At 51.8% G+C, this 17,810-nt stretch overlaps 2 protein-coding genes across 2 annotated transcripts in view; one reads left to right on the plus strand and one right to left on the minus strand.

The window, feature by feature from the left end:
* The window catches only part of LOC119129646 (C-type mannose receptor 2-like), a 902,042-nt gene that overhangs the window by 86,323 nt on the left and 797,909 nt on the right, over positions 1–17,810 (minus strand). The gene's annotated exons all lie outside the window — the stretch shown is intronic.
* abca1b (ATP-binding cassette, sub-family A (ABC1), member 1B) lies at positions 929–17,356 on the plus strand. Its single transcript, XM_037260133.1, has 49 exons — positions 929–1,101; positions 2,008–2,164; positions 2,849–2,942; positions 3,996–4,137; positions 4,211–4,329; positions 5,103–5,224; positions 5,389–5,592; positions 6,189–6,278; positions 6,716–6,956; positions 7,267–7,406; positions 7,485–7,601; positions 7,689–7,883; positions 7,957–8,162; positions 8,238–8,414; positions 8,497–8,719; positions 8,785–9,006; positions 9,075–9,279; positions 9,384–9,494; positions 9,575–9,749; positions 9,834–9,965; positions 10,039–10,316; positions 10,385–10,605; positions 10,689–10,761; positions 10,839–11,089; positions 11,233–11,284; positions 11,362–11,484; positions 11,558–11,706; positions 11,775–11,899; positions 11,974–12,072; positions 12,152–12,341; positions 12,408–12,502; positions 12,585–12,617; positions 12,684–12,789; positions 13,103–13,177; positions 13,252–13,421; positions 13,495–13,672; positions 13,791–13,906; positions 13,997–14,141; positions 14,210–14,333; positions 14,406–14,535; positions 14,594–14,720; positions 14,813–14,875; positions 14,965–15,071; positions 15,141–15,282; positions 15,363–15,497; positions 16,127–16,230; positions 16,345–16,437; positions 16,607–16,850; positions 16,912–17,356. The coding sequence occupies exons 2-49, from the start codon at positions 2,099–2,101 to the stop codon at positions 17,059–17,061; spliced, it is 6,879 nt and encodes a 2,292-aa protein (XP_037116028.1). The 5' UTR covers positions 929–1,101; positions 2,008–2,098; the 3' UTR covers positions 17,062–17,356.

A 17,810-nucleotide genomic window follows, 5' to 3' on the forward strand; every position in this document is an offset into this window, starting at 1 on the left:
AGCAATTCCTCAATTGGCCCAGAGACCAAAAGTAAGTTGGAGACCAGTATCGGAGCTTTCAAGTCTGTTCTCCAGCTGACTGGGAGAAGTGGCCTATACATTTATTTAAAAAGAGGTCCCAAAAGCGGACCTTTGAGGGACTCCATATGCCATTTAGTCAGATTCCACATTTTAAAAAAGTCCTTTTTGTTCCAAGTATCCATTCAAGGACTCTTCCCCGGAGTTTCCAAGTAGGATTAAATTCCCAAATTGGTATTGTTGTTTTTTTATTGTCCTTTTCTTGGCTGTATATTCTGTATTGTCTCGCTAATGACGTACTTTTTCTTGCACAGAATTGAGTTCAGTAAGTTCCTACGTGTACCAAATGACATGTATTTGTGAAGTAGTCACGTGCTGAGTATATCGGTGCCCGTTGTATCTCATGTCAAGCTGTCATATTAGTCCAGCTATCTTATCTTGTCATATCGATCTTATCTCCACACTTTGTCTAAAGTTACACGTAGGTTGTGTATTAGTACTTTGAGCAATTGAAGTAACAATAGTTAGTACCAAAAAGTGCAGAAGTTAAGACTGGGAGTTGTTGTTGGTGCTGTTGTTGTGTTCCGTGTCGTCCGTGTCTAAGTCCAAGCAAAAATTTTACTTGTTTTGTGCAAAAGCTCTAATTCTGAAGGACACCGGAAATCAATTATGTATGACCGAAAGTAAAAGAAGGATTTTACAAAGTAATAGCCATAGTTCTTTGTCGGTACGTATTTTACTACTTTTCTTACTACTCATAGCAACATTGACATTCTGTGTTGTGCCTTAATTTGCTGTCAATTGGACTTTTTTTTTTTTTATGCTATGTATGTTAAACAAAAGTTGGAGGAGGGCGATTTCGACTTTTATTTTGAAGATTTGAACGGAAGCACCTTGTTTCCTTACTTCTGCAGCTGGATACCGGTACGCTCAGGAATTCCGAAACTTTTTCAGCGGAGCTTCGCCTCAATCACTGGCCGCAGGGACGAAAAGCGCTCCGACGCAGAAACGCTCGACGACCACAACGACAGCAACCACAACCGCAAAGACAACAACGACTTCAAGACGAAGAACAACTTGACGGTAAGTGAACTTTTTTGTGACGTATTTTGGCCTGCCCTCAGGTGGGCTTCGGCAAGTCCGTCATTTGCTAAAGTTCCCCAAAGTTGACACATGACGACAAAAATGAGAATGACTAGGTTGATGCAGTTGATTGACACGGTCATGCAATCAGTCTATCCATCGATCAGCTCCTCATCATTTTGCGGTGTGTGTGTGTGTGTGTACTGATCTCGTTATTGCCTTGAAGATTCATAAAAACACAAAATAAGTGCTCCGATCAATTCTCTCAATGATTGACAACCTGTTGATTGATTTGCTCCTGATCTAATTACGTTTTTAATGAAGATTATTGTTTTTGACCGATTTCATGTTATGCTTTGTGACTATCTATCTATCTATCTATCTATCTATCTATCTATCTATCTATCTATCTGTCAATTTCTAACATGAACTACGTCAATGGGTAATCGATCTTTTATCTCAGCATTGGAAATGCACACACTAATCAATATATACTATAACATGTGAGCATGTATCATTTGTTTATAAAAGTCTGACATAAGCCCCAAGCTAATCAATCTACATATAAGCTATGACACACGCATCGATATGCAAATTAATGTTTAGTGTGTGTGAGTGAGTGTGTCTTTTGTGAGCTGGCCAAAAGTTGGACCTTCCCAATGTGAAGAGTCAAGAACGTGGTTTATTGATGTTTATTCACATTCCTTATGATGTGGAAATCGCTTGGCCTGAAGGACAGAATATTTAGGAAGCGTTTTCAGGTCAACACTGGTTATTGATTAGCGATCAGTGGGAGATTATCAGGTGTTTCTAATGAAGTGAGTGGCCGGGGTGATGATAGTGTGTGCGTGATCAGCACCTTCGCTATCTGACTGACTGACGCTGTGTTGACCTTTCCCCTTTGAGACGTGCGTTGGCGGTGGAGCATCCCGGAGAGTCGTCGAGGCTCGCCGCCCTTCCTGATCGTCCTTCCCGTCAGGTGGTCGCCGCCGCCGCCATGTCCCAGTGGTCGCAGCTGGCCTTGCTGCTCTGGAAGAACTTGACGTACCGTCGTAGGCAGAAGGTGAGACGCGCCCTCGTTTTTGTCATCCTCTCGCTTAAGAGCTGGCATTTGGTCGAGAAAGACTCGAGGACGCGAGAAAAAACATTATTCGATGGGGCCAGACGCGTTCCTCACTTTTGCCGACGGTGAGAAGCAGTTATCTCAGCTTGTTAACGGCAGAGCGCCCTCTTGTGGACCAATCATCATTCAGTGCTGAACAGCGTTGACAGTTTCAAGAGAAACGAAAACTACAGCGGCTTTGAGTTGGGATTATTTCGAAAGAGCCAATATCAGACTCCCAAGGCTTGTTTTGGGGGTCTTGCACATTTGGGTGGCATTTTAGCATGGAGCCCAAATATAGGTCACCTTCATTTGACCTTTTCTAAATTTGTCACTGTGGCAAATTTTCCAACAAATGAAAAGTTTTGCCTAAAATGGCATTTACTCGGATTGGAGGCTCCACCTTGTATAGCTCCACTAAAATCCCTTTGAAAGGATTAGGGAGTTGGGAACGATGAAGTACTGCGGGTAAAGTGCAATCGTTCGTCACGACACTGCAATTAGCAAAGTGACGAGATTTGCCTTCAAACGTCACGTTTGCTTGGAGTCGACTGGAAACATTCGAGGAAGGAAAAGACGTTCTTGTGGAACTTGCTGACGCCAGGTGAAATCAAGTTGTTGACGTCTTTTTTGTTTGCCTTTCAGCTTCAGCTGCTGGTCGAGATCGTTTGGCCGCTGCTCATCTTCTTCATCCTGATCGGAGTGCGCCTCAGCTACCCGCCGTACGAGCAGCACCAATGTGAGTCCCTCCTCGTGTTTTTTATCTTTTTCTTCACGTTTTATCTGTCTTTATGGGCGTCGTAATCGGGTGATGTCAGCTGCCGAAGGTCGGCTCGGTCTCGGCCGCCACGAGTCGGAGTCCTCGGATGCGATTGACGGTGGTTGGCTTTTCGTTGTTCTTTGCTCCTTTTATCGAGTTGAGTTTGCCACTTGACTGCAAAAAAAGAAGAGGAAAAAGGGGGAAGCAAAAGGAACTTCCTCGTTTCCTTGCGCAACTTAATTCCTAATAATGAAATATGAATACTGAAGTAAGTCGCTGTACATGCACTTCGTCTACTTGACTAGTTAATGTAAAAAGAAAGAAAATCGGATGATTCAAGGCTCATAAGATCCGGCGATATTGCGCAATGTAAACTTTCCAGTAAGCACAAATGCAATAAAAATGAAAAATACGAATGGCGATTGTGAAGAATATGAATAAAGTGGCAAAAGTCAAGGGCGGGGCCTCAAAAGAAAAAAATAATTGTCATCAACAAGGAGAAAACAGTGAGGAGGGAGTCGGGAAGTGCCACAATCGCTATCTAGTGATCTCCAGTGTGCCAGCTTGCAATCATCAGGGCCATCTAAATGCTCAATAATGTGTGTGTCTGTCCGTGTGTGTGTGTGTGTGGTGATTTGAGGAATGCGCAGCGCGGTGATTCAGCGACTTGTAGCTTTGTAACCTGTCGCAACTTGTCGCTGACAAGCCAGCCGCGCTCCAAAATTGTGAGCCCGCGGCAAAACGTGCTACGGCTACGCTCTCGCTCTTCATTTTGTCCTCGTGAGAAATTGCCGCCATCCCGTCCCATTTTCATCTTCGCCGAGGAGAATCAAAGTCTCTCTCGGATTTATCGTCAGCGTTCAGTTGAGAGAAAAGAAATTAGAGATGTCAAGACGACCGAGGTCACCTTGTTGTCGTTTGATTCTAATCAGCCGCCATAAACGGCTTCCTTGGCTTTGGGTCAAGGTCGCTCGGCACGCGGCCGCCGCACCCGCCGCGCCCGCCGCTTGACTTCTTATTTGCCGTCCGCAGGTCACTTCCCCAACAAGGCCATGCCGTCGGCGGGCACCTTGCCGTGGATTCAGGGCATCCTCTGCAACGCCAACAACCCGTGCTTCCGCGGACCCACGCCGGGCGAGTCGCCGGGCGTCGTCGGCAACTTCAACGACTCCATGTGAGGCGCCACGCTTCGTTCGGGCTCTCCGTTTTGCCCGCCTGAGCATCCTGACCAGGTTTTATGCGCGCAGAATCTCTCGTCTGTTCTCCGACGCCAAGAAGATTCTTCTGTACAGTCAGAATGACAAAAACTTGGAGGGCTTCAAGGAGCTCGCGCGAGCCCTCCAAAATCTTCAGAGCAGCAGAACAGGTGCCCACAACACACCATCATCATCCAATCCACTTAAGTCCATTAAAAAAAAAGTCCAATGGCTGATCAAATGGCTCATCGGAATGTAGCGATTGGCAATTTCTTTTTTTTGTCCTTATACCGAGGAAAATGGGTGCAAGCTTTGCACTCTGGCTAACTGTCGAAGTTTGCCCGTTTGGCACGCTGGCTGATGTGCTTGTGAATGGAGAACATTTGTCTTTGTCCTGCCCTTTTTTTTTTTTGTTCTCTTGCTCGTTGAACAAATGGAATTCGCTGCTTTGTCTTTCAACGTGTTGAGTTTCCAACCTGCTCTGACCTGCTTTCATTGTGGCGGGAACGCGCCCGCTCAGGTGACCTCTCCGAATGAGAACTTCTGAATTCAAGAAGGAATATTTGGAGTGGGCGAGCCAATCAGGCATTCTGAAGGCAAACTTTTTTGCTCACTTGTTCAAAGTTGGCAACGAACATTGTTGTTGCCAGGGCGGCAGGATATTAGCATAGTAGCTGGCGTTGACCCGCTACAATGGCGAGGTGTTATGGCAGATGGTTACCACGGTAACCATTCCTTTGGCTTCAGGATCGGTGGCTGATCATCCTACGTGGTTGGTATCGCTACTCACCCAACCTTCGTATAGTTTATCAAAAAACTAAACGGTCGGCGGTGGACCGCTTGTGCAAGAGCCCCGGACAAGTGACAACTTGAGGCTGTGACATCATCACGCAAGCTACACATCACCTGATGTGACTTGGTTGTGCGTGGGTGCGTTTCTCAGGTTTCAAGTTAAAACACTTCCTGCGAGATGATGAGACTTTGTCCAGCTTCCTGTTGAGGAACGTGTCCTTCTCTCCGCCTGTGGTGGCTAACATCCTGGAGGCTGATGTCGACCTGGAGAAGGTCAGCGTCACACCATCCATCCATCCATCCATCCATCCATCCATCCATCCATCCATCCATCCATCCATCCATCCATCCATCCATCCATCCATGCATCCATCCATCCATCCATCCATCCATCCATCCATCCATCCATCCATCCATCCATCCATCCGTGTGTTCAGGTCCTCCTGAAAGGCTTCGGCGTCCACCTGCGTGACGCCTGTCCTCACAGGCCAGGCGGCCGCAGCGTGCACGAGTTTGTCAACATCACGGACCCCCAAGCCGCCATGATGGTGCAGGCAGTTGTGTGCGGTGCCCCGACCGTGTGGCTTGACCACGCCGAGCGCAACTTCTTGGACAACGTGGACTTCCTCAAACCTATCCTGGTAAGACCCGCACACGCCTCACTCAACTGGTGTTGCAGGCGTGTTGCGACAAATTTTTTCTTTTGTCAACAGTTTCTTTTTGTGTCACCCGAGGGTTCTTTCTTTCCCTTTCCTACGAAACGGGAAGTGAGTGGGCGCGGCCCGAGCGTGTGAACCCGGGTCCACGTGTGTGAACCCAGGTCCACCACGTGCTCGCTCACTGCCTTCTCAAATGCTCATTTCCATAGCAACGTGCTACGGCTAGCCAAACAATGACGGGAACAAAAAAACGAGCTTTATGAGCAGTCAGCACTTGGTGTCCAAGGCACATGAGCGTGGGAGAGCTTGCCGTGTGACTTGTCGGGATAGGCATAGCGCTATAAAGCATGGTGTGCTTTTTTAAATAATAAATTGTAAATCAATTTTATACATATACTACTCAGTCTTGCGATCAGGGAGTTGTGAGTGACGAAAGGTTGTGTTTGCAATCTTTCACTCATTCCTGATTCCTTAATTGCTGCAAAGGTATTTTCAATGCGCACCACCTAGATCTGCTAGATAAAACTCTTGACACAGCCAATGTCTGTTTTTGACAAACACGCGTGTCTGTGTCACAGAGGGACGTCAGATCAGACCCTGAATCCATTCAGGATGTTTCCGTGGCAACCAATAAGCTGCTGGACAGTCTCAGCACCCTGGCTGTGGAGGTAAGACACTTCCATTGGATGTCACCACATACTCAGTCCTGTCAAGCCTGAGTGTCTTGCGGTCCGTAGTCCTGATTTTCGTTTCGCACCAAAGGTTGTTAAATTGCGAGAGTGAGACTGAAGCAAAACGTGACAAATCATTTCATCCCCTTCACAGTCGGGACACCCGACGTCCCAGCTGAACAAAGAATCAAAACCAACAAACACGCGGTCGGTGTGCGCGCGCCACCAGCTGTCTCGTCCTCGTTGACTTGTACAGTCGGCAGAAACATCTGGAAGCGCCGCAGCGGACAATATGACGCGTGCCTATATTTTCTAGAACACAGCCTGGCCGTAATAATAACACAAATGCAAAATGTCGAGGCTGAAAAACGAGGGAAGGACACCGATGGAAGCGCAGCGAGTCTCAAGTTTGCGGTTTTGTACGTGTGTGGCAGTTGGCCGGCATGAAGAGCTGGATGGATCTGAGGAAAGAGATCATCTTCCTGACGCGCAACGCCACGTCCTCGCCCAGCGCCATGTACCAAGCCGTGTCGCGCATCGCCTGCGGCCATCCCGAGGGCGGCGGCTTGCAGATCAAATCCCTCAACTGGTACGAGGACAGCAACTACAAGGCGCTCTTTGGGAACCACAACAGCAGCGAGGACGACGCCGCGCAGCACTACGACAACTCCTCCAGTCAGTGCGAGCTTCTGTCTTCACGCCTCCTGTCCTGTCCTACCTTCTCGTTGCGCTTCCTGTCAAGTCCACGTGACGAAGCTTCTTGTCCTGTTCGCATCACGCTGCTTCCTCTCCAATCGGCATCACTCCGTTACTGTCCAAAATGGCCGCCAAAGTGCTCGACTAGTCCGAAATTGACTTCCGGTGGCAACGTCTTGGGAAAAACGTGCATTCCTGACAATGCGGGCGCCATTTTGAAAATATTTGTCATCTTGGAAATCTTTCGCGTCGTGTTCGAAATATTGTGTTTGCTCGTGTGTGCGCACAGCTCCTTTCTGCAACAGTCTGGTGAGGGACATGGATTCCAATCCCATGTCCAGAATGATCTGGGAGGCCGTGAAGCCGCTGCTGATGGGGAAGATTCTCTACACTCCCGACACGCCCGCCACTCGCCGGGTCATCCACGAGGTGAGAACGCCAAATCCGGTTTCCAGTCCTCCAATGCGTTGGACTAGGCGCGTCCCAACCACGTGCGTTTGCTCGTAGGTGAACCGGACATTTCAGGAGCTGGGCGTGTTCAGGGACTTGGAAGGAATGTGGGAAGAGATGAGACCCAAAGTTTGGAACTTCCTGGAGAACAGTGAACAGATTAACCTGATCCGGGTAAGCCGTCGCTCGGGCTCAACGAACGGCACACGATTTATTTTCCGGAGATGGGAATCCAATAAGCGTTTGTCACGTGGATTGCAGTCCCTGCTGAAAAACAACGCGACCGCCAGATACTTCCACGCTCACTTGGCCGACACCGACTGGACGGTGGCCGACGTCTCCAACTTCCTGTCCAGGCACGCCGACGAGCGGCGAGCCACGAGCGGCGCCGTTACCTGGAGGGACGTCTTCAATGAGACGGACCAGGCCGTCACTGGCATCTCTCGCTTCATGGAGGTGAGGTTAAAACACGCAAAGGCTCAAACGCTAACGCGTAACTTCAGCGTCACATGACGATGACCCGTTTCAGTGTGTGAATCTGGACAAGCTGGAGCCCGTCCCCACTGAGGAGCACATGATCAACGAGTCCATGGTTCTGCTGGAGGACAGGAAGTTCTGGGCCGGGATCGTCTTCCTAGACGTTGGCGCCAATGCCACTGAGCTTCCCCCCAACATCAGCTACAAAATCCGCATGGACATCGACAACGTGGAGCGGACCAATAAGATCAAAGACGCGTAAGGCCACGCCCGAGCTGCGACGCGTAGAACGTGTGATGAGACCTGCGCGCTGGTTGGTCTGGTTCTTCTCAGGTACTGGGACCCAGGTCCTCGTGCTGACCCCTTTGAGGACATGCGCTATCTTTGGGGCGGGTTCTCCTACCTGCAAGATGTCATTGAGCAGGCCCTGGTCCGAGCCATGACGGGCACCAAGGAGAAAATGGGCGTCTACATCCAGCAGATGCCCTACCCGTGCTACGTGGATGACATGTACAGTGTGCCGCCGGTCGACGCTCGCCGGGCAGGGCGCCGAAAAGTGTGCTCACCGGGTCTCGTTGTCCCAACCCTTCAGCTTCCTGCGTGTGATGAGCCGCTCCATGCCGCTCTTCATGACGCTGGCCTGGATGTTCTCCGTCTCCATCATCCTGAAGAGCGTGGTGTACGAGAAGGAGGCGCGTCTGAAGGAGACCATGAGGATCATGGGATTGGACAACGGCATCCTGTGGTTCAGTTGGTTCATCAGCAGCCTGATCCCGCTGCTCATCAGCGCCGGGCTGCTGGTTCTGATGCTCAAGGTCCGGCGATTTGTTTTCGCAGCAGTCGGCGTGCCAATGTTTACGGTCGTCAATTCCATTCCCAGAAAGGAAACTTGCTGCCATACAGCGACACCGGTGTGGTCTTCCTCTTCCTGGCTTCCTTTGCCGTGGTGACCATCATGCAGTGCTTTCTCTTCAGTACGGCATTTGCTCGAGCCAATTTGGCCGCAGCCTGCGGAGGAATCATCTACTTCACGCTGTACTTGCCTTACGTACTTTGCGTGGCCTGGCAGGACCACATCGGCTTTGCCGCCAAAGTCTTTGCGGTAAGAACGCATTTGGAGTGACTTCTTCGCAGATGGAATCACGAAGTCTGCCTCGCTAACTCCTGCAGAGTCTCCTGTCCCCCGTGGCCTTCGGGTTTGGCTGCGAGTACTTTGCTCTGTTTGAAGAGCAGGGCGTCGGCATCCAATGGAAGAACCTGGTGGCGAGTCCCCTGGAGGAAGACGACTTTAGCCTGCGCACTGCCATCATCATCATGTACTTTGACTCCTTCCTGTACGGACTCCTGACCTGGTACATCGAAGCCGTCTTTCCAGGTGGGGAAAGGAACGCAAACGGTTTTGTTGCTACGGCAACCGGCCCGTGACATCATTTCCATTCACCAAACGCAAATGAGACGTGACTTGATTTTGTGCGGCAGGCCAATACGGCATTCCTCGGCCGTGGTACTTCCCCTTCACCAAGTCCTACTGGCTCGGAGACCAGGACAAGTCCAACAAAATCCCTCTGAACCACAGAGGCAACCCTGGTGGTGAGAATGCAAAGAAACATACTCAACAAATAAAATAAAGCGATCTTGAGAATGTGCACGTCTGCGGCGTTGCCATGCAGCGGTGTGCATGGAAGAGGAACCCGCTCATCTCGAGCCCGGCGTCTACATCGAGAATCTGGTGAAAGTCTACCGGCACGGAAAGAAGCCGGCGGTGGACGGACTGACTCTGGGCTTTTACGAGGGACAGATCACCTCCTTCTTGGGACACAATGGTGCCGGGAAGACTACCACCATGTGAGTCAGACAACCGCAACCCAGATTTGCAGAGGATTTCTCAGGAAATGGAAGTTGGAGCGGCTCAGCTGTTTATCGTTACAGGTCCATCCTAACCGGTCTGTTCCCACCCACCTCCGGTACCGCCTACATTCTGGGCCGAGACATCCGCACAGACCTGAGCGCCATCCGGCAAAGTCTGGGCGTCTGCCCTCAACACAACGTCCTCTTCAGCATGTAAGCGCTCGGCCGCTTTCGACCTCTCCACGGTCGCCGCTGACACTTCCGTGCGTTTCGGCGCCCCCTGTAGGTTGACGGTGGAAGAGCACATCTGGTTCTACGCTCGACTCAAAGGCCTGTCGGAGGAGCAGGTGAAAGGCGAGATCGAGCAGATCCTCCACGACACGGGCCTGCCGCACAAGCGCAAATCCAAGACCAGCACGCTCTCCGGCGGCATGCAGAGGAAGCTATCTGTCGCTTTGGCCTTTGTCGGGGGTTCAAAGGTCGTCATCTTGGATGAGCCCACGGCTGGAGTCGATCCTTACGCTCGAAGAGGAATCTGGGATCTGCTGCTGAAATACCGCCAGGGTGAGTTTCTCGTTGTTGGCGCTGTCCAAAATGACCAGCCGTCGTTTGAGAGGACGTATGTCCCTCAGGTCGCACCATCATCCTGTCCACGCACCACATGGACGAGGCCGACATCCTGGGCGACCGCATCGCCATCATCTCGCACGGGAAATTATGCTGCGTTGGCTCGTCGCTCTACCTCAAAAACCAGCTGGGGACGGGCTACTACCTGACCCTGGTCAAGAAAGACCCCGAACCCTCGCTCAACTCCTACAGGAACTCATCCAGCACCGTCTCCCTCGCCAAGAAGGTCCCGCAGCACCACGCGCTTTCTATCCATAAATTGTCACAATGATATCAAATCTCCCAGGCCTCACTTTGTCTCTGCTACAGGACGAGAACGGTTCCGTCAGCAGCAGTGACGCCGGACTGGGCAGCGAGCAGGAGAGTGAGGCCACCACCATTGGTGAGCAGCACCTCGCTTCGCCCCGCCTTCTTGACTTTGCTCCAGAACCACGCTTCATCTTTTGTCTCCTGATTTAGAAAACGGTCAGGCAGCGTCGGTCTGCGACGCGCCGCTCCCCCCGGTTGACACCTCCCAGGTGACCGGACTGATCCTGCGCCACATCCCCGCCGCCCGCATGGCGGAGGACCTCGGCCACGAGCTGACCTTCGTCCTGCCTTACTCGGCCGCCAAGGACGGAGCCTTCGTGGAGCTTTTCCGAGAAATGGACGACAAGCTGAGCGACTTGAACATCTCCAGTTACGGCGTGTCCGACACCACCTTGGAGGAGGTGAGATGTTCTCCGACCCGCAACCGGTCCTTCAGAGGTTATGATTCTTCCGATGATGTATCGTTCGTTTTATGTGTGCCGTCAATGTGCAGTGCAAAAGGTCTAAAGAACCATTTTGCACTCATCCCATCCTTTTCTGGCAGATTTTCCTGAAAGTGGCCGAAGATAACGGCGTGGACACGGACGTGCCCTCAGGTAACGTCCCGTCGTCGACACGCCTGATGTGTTTCGTACTCGAGCCGCTTCAACCGCCGACTCCTCGGCGTGTGCAGATGGAACGCTCCCCGTCCGGCGACGACGGCGGACTCACGCCTTCGGAGGAGGTGACCCTCAGAGCTGCCTGAGGCCTCTGACGGACGAGCGCGACAACGACGACGGGTCCGACAGCGATTTCGGTACGCTCGGACGATGACCCCGGACGCAAGTTTACGCGCGTGCTCAAAGACGGACGGGTGTGTGGCTTTCCAGAGAGTCGGGAAACGGACAGGTTGAACTGCGTCGGTGGGAAAGGATCGGCCAAAGCGAGTGGCTGGAATCTGAGGAAACAACAGTTTGTGGCGCTCATGTGGAAGAGATTCCTTTACGCCCGGCGCTCCCGCAAAGGATTCTTCGCTCAGGTGGGCTCCCGTCAGCTGCTGGTTTTTCCTCAAGAACTCGGCGTCCATGACGTGCCGGTGTCTCGCAGATCGTCCTCCCCGCCGTCTTCGTCTGCATCGCGCTCGTCTTCAGTCTCATCGTCCCTCCTTTTGGGAAATATCCCAGTTTGGAACTGCAGCCCTGGATGTACGAAGACCAGGTCACTTTCTTCAGGTACTTGCGGCAAAACGTTCTGAGCTCCTCCTGAAAACGAAAGACGCCAAAGACGTTTGTGACTCGCCTCGCAGTGACGACGCGCCGGGAGACGCCACCATGCAGAGGTTGCTGGCTTCCCTTTTGGATCCGCCGGGACTGGGGACGCGTTGCATGTTGGGACATCCTGTTCCGTAAGATCCCGCCCCGACTCGTCTTCTTCTTCCCGTCTTCGCTCCTCTCATTCGTCTTGGCATTTTCCCGCCATCTCAGAGAGGCGCCGTGCACGATGGGGGACGACGACTGGAGTGTTCCGGAAGTCCCCGACAGCGTCAGGCAGATGTTCTCTTCCGGAAACTGGACCATGGAAGACCCGTCCCCGGCCTGTTCCTGCAGCTGCGACGGCAAGAAGAAAATGTTGCCCGATTGCCCCGCCGGCGCCGGAGGGATGCCCCCGCCCGAGGTTAGCCGTGACGTCGCCGCCGTGCCCTCGCGGGGGCGGAGTCAGTGACGTGCGCTTTGTGTTCAGATGAAGTTGAGTTCCACCGACACACTGCAGAACCTGACGGGGCGGAACATCTCCGACTATCTGGTCAAAACGTACGCGCAGATCATCGGCAAGAGGTAGCGGGCGCGCGATGCACACGGCGAGTACAAACGCAGACGACAAGCCGCACACAAAACTTTGCGTTTGTGTCATCCTCAGTTTGAAGAACAAAGTTTGGGTCAACGAGTTCAGGTGAGTTTGCGTGATCGCCGGCGATGTTTTCAATCCATACTGACCCAGCGATCCCTTGACCGATAGGTACGGAGGCTTCTCGTTGGGTGCCAGGAGCACTCAGGTCCTCCCGCCGGCCGGCGAGGTAGACGACGCCATCGAGCGCATCCGCAAAATCTTTGAACTCGCCAAGGTTCGTTTCCCTCCGAGTCGTTACACTGGGAGACAATTTTAAAAAAAGAAATAAAAAATTGTGTTTTTTATGTCGATTAAAACTGAATTTGACATGATAGAGAAAAACCGAGGTCACTTTTGGATTCCACGAAAAACAGCTGTCAGACATCACTCGACAAAAATTGTCTTCTCCCAGTCATTTATTTATTTATTTTTGTTTGTTATTATGCTCTCATCCTTTTGTTGCCACCCGGTCAACCCAACGTGTGCTTATTTTTACGAGTCATCATGAAGGTGTGACGATGAGCCGACCTTTGAATGTTGCTCAACAGGGAGGCGCAGCTGATCGCTTTCTTGACAATTTGTCGGGCTTCATCAACGGTTTGGACACCAAGAATAACGTCAAGGTGAGCAACACACACACACTTGATTGATTAATGGACGGATTGCTTAATTGATTGGAGCGTGGGGGGGTGATCAGATCTGGTTCAACAACAAAGGCTGGCACAGCATGGGCTCCTTCATTAACGTGATGAGCAACGCCATCCTGAGGGCCAACCTCCCTCCCGGCGAAGACGCCAGCCTCTTCGGAATCCGAGCCTTCAACCATCCACTTAATTTGACCAAGGAGCAGCTGTCCCAGGTGGCGCTGTGAGTGAGCGAGCAGGCACGCATGCACGCACACACGGCTTGTCCCACGCGTCAACGTATGATTGCTCTCCAGGGTCACGACCTCAGTGGACGTGCTGGTGTCCATCTGCGTGATCTTTGCCATGTCCTTCGTCCCGGCCAGCTTTGTGGTCTTCCTCATTCAGGAGCGCGTGAGTAAGGCTAAGCACATGCACTTCATCAGCGGCGTCCACCCACTCCTCTACTGGACCACCAACTTCATCTGGGACATGGTGCGTCTGCGTCTGCCCTTCCGTCCGTGCGCCGGCTAACTAGCGCTGGCTAACTAGCGCTGGCTAACTAGCGCCGGCTAACTAGCGCCGGCTAACTAGCCACGTTGCGTCCCCGCAGTGCAACTACATCGTCCCGGCGACGCTGGTCGTTCTCATCTTCGTGTGTTTCCAACAAAAAGCTTACGTCTCCTCCACAAACCTGCCCGTGCTTGCTCTGCTTCTTCTGCTCTACGGGTACACGCACACACAACACACACGTGCGCACGACTTCGTGCGGTTGTGCACGTGCGGTGACGCGGGTGCGGTGGTGTCGCGTGTCTTCAGGTGGTCCATCACGCCGCTGATGTACCCGGCGTCGTTCCTCTTCAGCATCCCCAGCACGGCCTACGTGGTCCTCACCAGCGTCAACATCCTCATCGGCATCAACGGCAGCATCTCCACCTTCGTCATGGAGCTCTTCGGGGATCATGTGAGCGGGCGTACATTCGCCAACCGCCGCCGCGTTGCTAGCGTGCTAACGTGCTGACACGGCCACAGGAGATCGGAGGCATCAACGACATCCTGAAGAACGTCCTGCTCATCTTCCCTCACTTCTGTTTGGGGCGAGGCCTCATCGACATGGTGAAAAACCAGGCCATGGCCGACGCGCTGCAGAGATTCGGTAACACGCGCACACACAGGCCAGTGTGACATCAGTGACATCAGAATGTGACGGGTTGTGTGCGTGTGTCAGGAGAGAACAGGTTGCGTTCACCTCTGGAATGGGACATGGTGGGAAAGAATTTGTTCGCCATGGCGGTGGAGGGTGTCGTCTTCTTCATCATCACTGTCCTCATACAATACAGATTCTGTGTCAAACCCAGGTGAAATGCACACACACACACACACACGCGTACGCTCGCTCACACAATTTCATATCAGGCCAGTGAGTCACATGACCAAACTGGGAGTTCTCGGAGAGGAGGACGAAGACGTGGCTCGGGAGAGACAGCGCATCGTACATGGACTCGGACAAGGACACATCCTGGAGCTCCGACAACTCACCAAGGTTATCCTCCCTCCGTTTGTGTGTGTTTGTGCGCAGCAGTGATGTTTCGATAAAGTTGCGGTCGTCCTCACTTGCTCCTTTCCGCCCTGCAGGTGTTCAAAAGGAAACAGAAGCCGGCAGTCGATCGACTTTGTGTTGGAATTCCTCCTGGCGAGGTTTGTTTCGTACACACACACACACACACACACACACACACACACACACGCACAAGCGATGGTTGTGTTGAGTGTGCATGTTTGGTCAGTGCTTCGGTCTGCTGGGCGTGAATGGAGCCGGAAAGACAACGACCTTCAAAATGCTGACGGGCGACACCATGGTAACCAGCGGGGAGGCCTTCCTGGCTGGAAAGAGGTGAGGTCAAAGTTGATGGTACTTGTTAAGGTCCCGCGCTGTCATACTAACAAGCTAACTGCCCGTTAGCATCCTGCGGGAGCTGGATCAGGTCCACCAGAACATGGGCTACTGCCCCCAGTTTGATGCCATCAACGAACTGCTGACAGGAAGAGAACATCTGGAGCTGTACGCCATCCTCAGAGGGGTTCCCGGCAAGGAAGTCTGCGACGTGAGTGACGGGCCTGCCAGGCGTCCTCCTGAGACATTTGAGTTCTGAGAGGATGGTGACCATGAGGGTGTGATCCACAGGTGGCCGAGTGGGGCATCAGGAGGTTGGGCCTGCTCAAGTACGCCGACAAAGCCGCAGGAAGTTACAGCGGTGGCAATATGCGCAAACTTTCTACCGCCATGGCGCTCATCGGAGCACCGCCCGTCGTCTTCCTGGTGAGTGAGGCAATGCGGGGAGATGCATCAAGCTAACCTTAGCTACTACATTAGCATCCCTTTAGCCACATTGCCGCAGCTTTGGAGTATGTTGGGATAGTACAGGACACGAATGAAGGCAGACGGGAGGTGGGAGTGCATCAGGGATCCCTTTTGAGTCCCTTTGTCTTTCCAATGGCTGACAGATGAGCTGGATGAAATTTTGCTCTGCTGGTAGAGGAACATTTAGAAGTTGAAGGCCTGCTGAAATGGAGAGCACTGAGATTTTTTTGTCGTACCTTAGTGTGTTCCAAAAAAAAGTTTCTTCCACAAAGTCCTGCTTCAAGCTTGCCTATATTTGGAGGCGATTGCTAATGCGAGGTCGTTTACATGTGTGGCTCCATTGCTGTTGTTGATTAACTCGTGATCAATGAAGCTGCTAATCAGATTTTTTTAGGTTACACAAGAGATTTAGCAGCCCGCGGGGCCAATCGGTGTGAAGCTTTGGGTTAGGCAACACGGAGGAGCTGACAGACGCATTTGAATTGCCGCGGCGAGGATGCCACTTGTCCTGGTCCTCGCGGCCTTCTGTCTTTGCTTCCTGTTGCACCTGTGGGCGGAGCTAACCCTGGCTGTCGCTGTGGTAACAGGACGAGCCGACCACGGGGATGGACCCCAAAGCTCGACGAGCCCTCTGGAACTGCATCCTCGGCGTCATCAAGGAGGGACGCTCCGTGGTGCTCACCTCGCACAGGTGCCTGCCGCTATCCTTCGTATCATCGTCCGTCAAGTCGTTCCTCGTCCTCCTGTTTCTCGACAATGTGCCCTATTTGTAATCCCCTGCGCGTGTGTTGTGTGTGTGTGTCAGCATGGAGGAGTGTGAAGCATTGTGCACCCGCATGGCCATCATGGTGAACGGCAGGTTCAAATGTCTCGGCAGCGTGCAACATTTGAAGAACAGGTACGACACGCACACACCAAAATGGCCACCAAAATTCACATACACATCTTTTGCCCACGTCAACCTCTGAAAATATTAAAACAATCACCAGCTCATATTGGATTTGTTGGGCATTAAAAAATATTTAGACTGTCCCTGCAGGATTGGCTAAACATGAGTGTCGGTGCAGGTTCGGCGACGGCTACACCATCATCCTGCGCGTGGCGGGGCCCGACCCTGATCTCGTCCCCGTCATGAAGTTCATCGAGAGCGAGCTGAGCGGAAGCACGCTGAAGGAGAAACACCGAAACATGCTCCAATACCAGCTGCCGTCGTCACGATGCTCGCTAACGCACATCTTCTTCACCCTCGCCAACAACAAACACACGCTCAAGATTGAAGACTACTCCGTCACGCAGACTACACTCGACCAGGTACACACACACACACACACAGATGGGCATGACATGATGTGCTTACGGTTTTGCGTGTTAGGTGTTTGTGAACTTCGCTAAGGACCAAAGCGAGGACTATCACTTGAAAGATGCTCCCTCGTCCTCTTCCTCAACGAAGCGGCGCCGGGCCGGAAACGCAGTTCGCGTGGACCTTTCTCATGCGGACCCCAGCAAAGAGAGCATCATGTGACCGCATCAGGAGAGGGATCACGTGACTTGCTATTTGATACCCGTCCACGTGACGGGCTAAGCGGACGCTCGTCGCCACGCAATGCAAATTTATTTCCGCCGCCGGCGGTGGGTGGGCTTGGCCTCGCCGAACGGCGGAAGAAAAGAACTTGAAGCGGTGCCAGCGTGCGGCCGCCACGGAACGATGTCGAAGATTCCAAATCATTTCAAATCAGAGTCGTTTATTTTATTTATCTTTGTTAGACTGCCAATCAAAGTGTTGTTGATTTTTTTAAAAAAGAAAATGTTTGAAATTACGTCAGTGTTGTGTTTTTCTCTTAAAAAAAAAGATCTTTTCAAACATCAAACTGTTACTGAAAATATTCAAATCAAACAAATCCACGGAACAGCGGTATTTGGAACAAACCACAGTAAACATCATGGGAAGACATCGGACTGATCTTTGGAAGGTCGCATTTGTGAAGGCGTCACGTCCAGTTGGATTCGTTAGCAACAAGAAAAAGTCCTTCAGTATTCCCAAACCAGATGCTCTCAACTGAGATGCTCTCAGAGAGACACGGAGAAAAAGAACAAAAAACAAACCATCATTTTGAAAACAGTGGAGCTACATGGAAAACATATATAAGCATTCGAACGGTCTGACTGGACATCAAACTGCTGCTGCTCATTCTGAATAAATCTGCAGTCCTAAAGGCTTAACTAATTAATATCTCCTGAAATATATTGTGAAATTGTGCTCCCGTTCTATAA

This window comes from Syngnathus acus, chromosome 10 (assembly GCF_901709675.1).
Source record: "Syngnathus acus chromosome 10, fSynAcu1.2, whole genome shotgun sequence".
Lineage (NCBI taxonomy): Eukaryota > Metazoa > Chordata > Actinopteri > Syngnathiformes > Syngnathidae > Syngnathus > Syngnathus acus.

Excerpts from the sequence above, each read along its gene's own strand:
- abca1b (XM_037260133.1), top strand. The coding sequence starts at position 2,099 with ATGTCCCAGTGGTCGCAGCTGGCCTTGCTGCTCTGGAAGAACTTGACG. Across the intron at positions 5,593-6,188 it reads ACTTCCTCAAACCTATCCTG|AGGGACGTCAGATCAGACCC; the intron begins GTAAGACCCGCA and ends TCTGTGTCACAG. Across the intron at positions 12,790-13,102 it reads AAATCTTTGAACTCGCCAAG|GGAGGCGCAGCTGATCGCTT; the intron begins GTTCGTTTCCCT and ends GTTGCTCAACAG.